General features: G+C 44.3%; 1 protein-coding gene across 2 annotated transcripts in view; it reads right to left on the bottom strand.

Moving 5' to 3' along the window:
* Positions 1-7,268, bottom strand: part of si:dkeyp-115e12.6 (centromere protein F) — a 43,987-nt gene that overhangs the window by 34,792 nt on the left and 1,927 nt on the right. Inside the window, exons 1-2 of one of the 2 annotated variants that reach the window (XM_020534951.2) lie at positions 3,976-4,107; positions 364-560 (exon numbers count right to left, since the gene is read on the bottom strand). In XM_020534951.2, coding sequence (XP_020390540.2) covers positions 364-525 — 162 coding nt within the window. In that variant the 5' untranslated portion in view covers positions 526-560; positions 3,976-4,107. Of the gene's footprint in view, positions 1-363; positions 561-3,975; positions 4,108-7,268 lie in introns of those variants that run through there. The other variant, XM_048619698.1, reaches the window with a different exon arrangement.

Below are 7,268 nucleotides of genomic sequence, written 5' to 3'. Positions count from 1 at the left end.
CATTCTTGTATTTGCCCTGATGATTGCATATGAAAAGCATCAGCCAGGTGACTCACTCTTCAGCAGATTGAAGTAATTAAAGAGATGATACGTGGGAGCCTAGTGTATTGAGGAGGAATAGGTGTCATTGGACCCAAGGTTCCCGAGCTAACATGGGGCTGTTGCAAACCAACTGCTCGAAACTAATCAATTCGATTAGTCATCATCTCCATTATTGCTGCACATGGATCCTGAATGGTAGAAGGTGAACCATATGCGTCTAGATCACATCTCAATTTTTACTTTCTCTCATATCCAGCAGGGCTCAATGCTTTTCATTGCTCACCAAAAATTAGGAGTAAGAAGATTTAAGACGGAATCCACCTTTTGGTTGTGTTTGCGGAATGCATCTTCTAAACTGTCCAGTTGAAGCTGCTTCTGTTGTCGCTCCTTCTTCAGTTTCTCCAGCTGGGTCTCATACTCGGATATTTTCTGTAGGGCTCTGCTGGATAGATCAGATTTCCATTCTTCCACTACCCAGCTCATGATATCTAATACGCAACGTTGATAGGCAATCAGATCTTGAAGAAAACAGAATGGTTGCGTCAGAAAATAAATACGCAAGCAGAACAAATGGAGATGATAAGAATAAGAGTATGCTGACAGTGTAATGCTTGCTGTCAAACATTTTCACATATTGCTCATTTTTCCTTCCATTTTCATCACCCCTCTCGAGCCCAGTGCTGAGATAGTTATAATACTGGCCCTAACGAGTAGAGCCGTCATTGTCCACACTTCGTACTTACAATTGTTACATCTGACCACAAATGGCTTCACCTTTGGGGCTCAATCTTATATTGCTGTTGGGGCTGCTGCAATGCTTACAAGCACAAGGAGTTAAGATTTTCACCTCAACACCCATTTATGATCCCAGCTGGTGGAGATACCAGGCAAGTCTGATCCTAGAATGGAACCTGACTGGATAGACCGTGAGAAATGCAGAGAATGCTGGTGAAACTCAGCAGATCTGGCACCACCTGCAGAGAAAAAGAGTTAACATCTCAAGTCCAGTGTGACTTTTTCTTTCCCAGATCCCAGTAGCAGATTTCCAAGGTTCAAATAGCTTGCAGGCCATTCAGAATTCACAAACCACAAAACCTTAAATAAATAGGCAGGAATGGAGAGGGTTGGGAGGAAAACAAACAGCCTGTTTGGCACCAATGTTTTTAACAAGAAAAAAAAGTCTGCAATGATACAGGAAACATTGCATGATTCACTTGAACTTTGGTACACTTCTGTTAAAAATATTGTTGCATTACAAGATTTTGTCCTGTTCCAATTATTTTGGTTTGCACTGCATACATCTCGTACCAATTTTGTACCAAACATTTATTATTTCATAAATTGTGTCCCACACGCTAATAATCTGATCTCCAAGCCAGAAGATTTCTGGTTCAATTCCCAGTTCAGAGACTAAACCACAAAAAGAATCTCGGCTGACGTACTGAGGGAGCACTGCACTTTTAGGGATGCATGTTTTAAACAAGATCTTGATATGAAATCTGGCCTTTTAAGTGGATGGAAAAGATCCCGTGGCACTATTTTGGAGCCATGTAGGAGATTACTCCGCAAATATGCCACCCAATATTTACTCATCAACTAACATCGCAACAAAATCTGGCTATCGTTACACTGTTGCTTTGTGAGACCTCGCCATTTGTCAACTGGCTACCATATTTCTCCCATTAAACCAGCATCAAATAGCATTAAAATAACACTCATCATTCATCGCATATTGCTTTGGGATGTTTTCCAGGAAGGCATCTGTGCCTTTTAAAATAGAATGCAAACAAGACCTCAAGATCTTCCAACAGATTACTAACGCCCTAACCTGGAAGAACAGTGCCAACACTCGAAAACAAGAGAAATTAAGGTAAATATTAAAATGTTAATAATTTAAAACAAAATAAACATTTACTGATGTTCTTCCTGGATTCATTTTGTTTTCCATTTACAAATCTCACTTGCAGGTACAAGGGTACAGTTACAAAATTTGAAAGACATTTGGATTTTACATGAACAGAAAAGATTTAGAGGGATATGGGCCAAACGCAAGCAATTGAGACTAGTTTACTTTGGGAAAATTGGTTTGCATGGATAAGTTGAACCATGGGTCTGTTTCCATGCTGTATGACTTTATGGGGTCAGTTATCCACGTCTCCTGAGGATTTGGCGGTCTTTGTACACGTATGATAAAAAGCTAGCATCCAAGTTGAGCAGGTAATAGGGAAGGCAAATAGACTAAAATAAAAACCGAAAGAACTGTGGTTGCTGTAAATCAGGAACAAAAACAGAAGTTGCTGGAAAAGCTTAGCAGGTCTGGCAGCATCTGTGAAGAAAAATCAGAGTTAATGTTTCAGGTCTGGTGACCCTTCCTTAGAGTTGAAGGCAAATAAACTGCTAGCTTTTATTTCAAAGGGAATGAAGTACATAAATAAGGAAGTCTTGCTAAAACTATAGAAGACACTAGTTAGACTCCACCTTGAAAACTGTGAACAGTTTTTAACCCCTTATCTAAGGGAATATATACTGGCATTGGAGGTCATTCAGAGAAGGGTCATAGGTTGATATTGAGCAATGTTCTCCCCATCTTTTTCCTTCTGCATAGTTTCTGCATGCAGCTTAGAGGGATTGTTGGCCATTAACTACATTGAAGGCTGATAAAGTTTTAAAGTGGGGTTGGGAATTATCAGTTCTGAGGAAGAGACACTCGACCCAAAACATTAATTCTGATTTCTCTCCACAGATGCTGCCAGTCCTGCAGAGCTTATTCAGCAATTTCTATTTTCATTTGTGTTTGTTGAGAATTATCAGATCAGACACAGTCCCGTTGAATAATGGGGTAAACTCAATGAGCCGAAAAGCCTACTTCTGTTCCTAAGTCTTATAGTCTTCTGATACGCCCTTGAAGCAAGGATGACATTTGCTCGAGACAAGAACCCGTGCATGGAATCTCCCAATCAAGGATGATGGGCAAAGAAAGACAGCAAAGTAGGATTGAGGATTATCAGATCAGGGACAATCCCGCTGATTTGGTGGCAATGAAAAAACAGAAATGGCTGGAGAAACTCAGCAGATTTGGCAATATCTGTGGTGAGAAAGCCGAGGTAAGGTTTTTTTTCTGAAACGTCACTGGACCCGAAACATTAAGTCTGCTTTCTCTCCACAGATGTTGCCAAACCTGCTGAGCTTCTTCAGCAATTTCTGCTTTTCTTTCTGATCTCCAGCACCGCAGTTCTTTTTGTTTGATTTAGCATTTCACTGAATGGTGCAGCAGCCTCAATAGACTGAATGGACCTAGGTGTTACCACATTAACAGAAAAAATTAGGATCCCGCTTAATTTTCTTTTTTTGCACACACTCAATGCAGCTTCTGCTGGTGTACATTCAATACGAGGTCCCTGGGAGCAGAACAAACACTGCCAAACCCTTCCACCACATTGGGGGTTTGCACAGCTCAACCAAACATGTCCCAGGGAATTGGAGATAACAAGGTGTAGAGCTGGATGAACACAGCAGTCCAAGCAGCATCAGAGGAGCAGGAAGGCTGACGTTTCGGGCTTAGACCCTTCATCAGGGAATAGGAACCCACGTGGCCCTGGCGCCGGTTTGATTGACAGTCGGGACACACCAGCCAATCAAACGGCGACTCCACCGGCCAAGCAGCCAATCACTGCGGATCGCAATACACCACGTTAGGTCGACACCCTGGCCCGGGGCGCACGTGACAAAAATAACATACTTGGCTTCCACACCTACATTTAATATTTGTTATACATACTTTTGAGTATTCTTAACTTGATTTTTTGTAGATATTCATTTATGGAAAACAATTAAATGCTTAAAACTTCACAAAGGAACACTTGTAAACAAAACATATTTATTTACGGATTTATACGACAGCTAAACTAACAAAAATGAAACTTCGATGCTTACCGAAAAACTGTGCCTCCGTGCCCCTCGGGTTTCCTGACAGAATCGGGGATTTAAATCTTTATTTTTATTATTGGGGAGCCCCGATTTCAGCTTGGCCCCTTTTTAATTTTCTCGCTCGCGCCCCCTTCCACCGCCGCGCGCTGATTGGATGACGTCACCGCGTCCAAACAGCACGCTGCGGGACACGCCCGCCGATCGTCGTCATCGTCCCCGCCCACACGACCGGACGGCGCTGATTGGATGAGGTTGCCCCAGAGCGAAACGGCGCCCTCGCCCGCCCCTACAGAATGCGGACCGGTGACTGGACAGTGACGCACCCCAGCCCCGCCCACTCAAACGAGAGGGCGCGGTTGGACGAAGTTACACACCAGTCCCGCCCCCCTCCCGGAATGGTGGCTATTGATTGGATGCCGTTACCAACGAGCCCCGCTTTCCATGTGTTCAAGGGATGTTCCCAAAGTCATGCGTCACTTAACAGGGTGTCGGTGATTGGATAAAGCTGGCACCGCACCGTAGCCTCCCCCGGGACTCAGGGGCGCCAATTGGACAGTGTTGTCGCCATGACCCCGCCCCCTTCTTACAGAGGATGCTGATTGGTTAATACTGCTACACTGCCCTTTTTCCAACGCATGCCATGAGAAATGGTTCCAAATGGCAACAGTCCTTCAGGCAATCGTTAAGGGCTGACCCTTGGGGAATGCACACACCATCTGTTTGATGTATCAACCAAATGGCATAAATAAATGTGCTTCAAGGCAAAAGCAGACGACGGTTTCTTTCTTGTTAAACTGACAAACACAACTCTCACCTTCATGCCAACTCCCACATCGTCATCCTCCTCCTCCTCCTCCTCCTCCTCTCCCTAGCGACTGCCCAGGGTCAGGCAATTCGACTGGGTGGGGCATCACCCACACAATTTGCAGCTGGGTCGAGAACAGGGATGGGGTCGAGGCTACTCGGGCCCCAAAACCACACCTAATTAAACTGCATTGAAAACGACAAATGCTGGAGATCACTGCAGGTCAAGCATCTCTGTTCGAACAGTCACGTAGACTCGAAACGTTAGCTTGCTCCATCTCACAGATGCTGCTTGACCCACTGGTGACCCACTCCTGCATTTGTTGATTCCAACATCTGCAGTAATCTGCTCCGACAAAGTTCCCTTTACATTGTCCTACGAAACACCCTCGGCTGAATAAGCTGTGCCCATTTTTCTGATGAAGGGTCTAGGCCCGAAACGTCAGCCTTTCTGCTCCTGTGATGCTGCTTGGCCTGCTGTGTTCATCCAGCTCTGCACCTTGTTGTCTCGGATTCTCCAGCATCTGCAGTTCCTACTATCTCTCTCCCATCCACGTCCTGCAGAGTCGTAGAGAATTACAAGCGGAAGGAGGCAGCTCGACCAATCTAGTCCACATTGGTCATCAAGCACCTATCGAACCTCAAAGCCCAGAACTGGACCCGTAGCCTTGCATGCTATGGCATTTTCTTCAGTTTTACAGTAAACAGAGTTTTTAAACATCTCTTTAGCCAATCAATGTCGTCAAGCAGCTCTCTATTCTAATCTCACTTTCCAGCATAGAGTCACAGTCATACAGCATGGAAACAGCCCCTTCAGTCCAAGCCGAACATAATCCCAAACTAAGGTAACCCACGTCCCTCCAAACCTTTCTTATTCATGAACTTATCTAAACGTCTTTTAAACATTGTAACTATACCCACATCCACCACTTAGTAGGAAGTTCATTCCACACACCAGCCACTCTGTGTAAAAAAGTTGCCCTTCATGTCCTATTTAAAAGTTTCTCCTCTCACCTTAAAAATATGCTCCCTAGACTTGAAATCCCCAAACCTAGAGAAAAGACACCTGCCATTCACCTTATCAATGCCCCTCAACATTTTATAAACCTCAATGAGGTCACCCCTCAACCTCCTATGCTTCAGTGAAAAAGTCCCAGTCTATGCAACTTCTCCTTATAACTAAAACCCTTCATTCCCGGCAATATCCCGGTAAATCTTTTTCGAACGCTCTCTAGCTTAATAATATCCTTCCCATAACAGGGAATCCAGAACGGGACACAATACTCCAGAAGAGGCCTCACCAAGATCCTGTACAACCTCAACATGACATCCCAACTCCTATATTCAAAGGACTGAGCAACGAAGGCAAGTGTGCTAAATGTCTTCTTAACCAACTTGTCTACAGTAACGGAAACTTCAAAGAAAAATGTACCTGACCCCCTAGGTCTCTCTGTTCTACAACACTATCCAAGGCCCTACTTTAACTGAATAAGTCCTACCTTTGTTTGTTTTACCAAAATGCAATAGCTTCCATTTATCCAAATTAAACTCCATCTCCCACACCACAGCCCATTGACCTAACTGATCAAGATCGCTTTGTAATCTTACATATCCTTCTTCATTGTCCATTATACCAGCAATTTTGGTGTCATCCGCAAACTTAAAAAAACTATGCCTTCTATATTCTCATCTAAATCATTCCTAAAAATGACCACAAAAAACAGACCTAGCACCAATCCCTGTGGAACACCGCTGATAATAGGCCTCCAGTCTGAAAAACAAAACTCCACTGCCACTCTATCTCTTGCTGTTGTCAATTTTGTACCCAATTGGCAAGCTCACCCTGAATCCCATGTGACCTAACTTTATGAATTAGTCTACCACACAGAACCTTGTCAAAGGCTTTACCTGAAGTCCCAGCACTTGGCCCAAAGCCTTGTATGCTATGGTATTTTAACTGTTCATCTGTATATCTGTAAATCTTAGCATTATAACTGGCAATCCATCCAGCTTTGACTTTTTGAAGAGTGTTCTGAATTTCTATGTGAAAGTGTTTCCTTCTGTACACAGCAAACTCCCAAACAGCCAGCGGAAAAGTAGCCAGATGATCTGTTTCTAAGACATTAGTTGAGGGGTAAGCACTGACCAGGAATACCAAGGCGGAGACTCACTCACTCAAATTCTGCCTTGAAGCCTTTCACATCCACTCAACAGAGCAGATCGTAGAATTCCCACAGTGTGGAAGCAGACCATTTGGCCCATTGAATCCACATCGACCCTCTGAAGAGCACCCCACCCAGACCCAAACCCCTACCCTATCCCTGTGACCCTGCATTTCCCATGCCTAACCCACCCTAACCTGCACATCCCTGGGCACTATGGGGCAATTTAGCACGGCCAATCCACCCTAACCTGCACGTCCCTGGGCACTATGGGGCAATTTAGCATGGCCAACCCACCCTAACCTGCACGTCCCTGGGCACTATGGGACAATT

Source organism: Rhincodon typus, chromosome 43, assembly GCF_021869965.1.
Source record: "Rhincodon typus isolate 14 chromosome 43, sRhiTyp1.1, whole genome shotgun sequence".
NCBI lineage: Eukaryota > Metazoa > Chordata > Chondrichthyes > Orectolobiformes > Rhincodontidae > Rhincodon > Rhincodon typus.
Note: the sequence above shows the minus strand (reverse complement) of the source record. Positions and strands in the feature narration are given on the sequence as shown.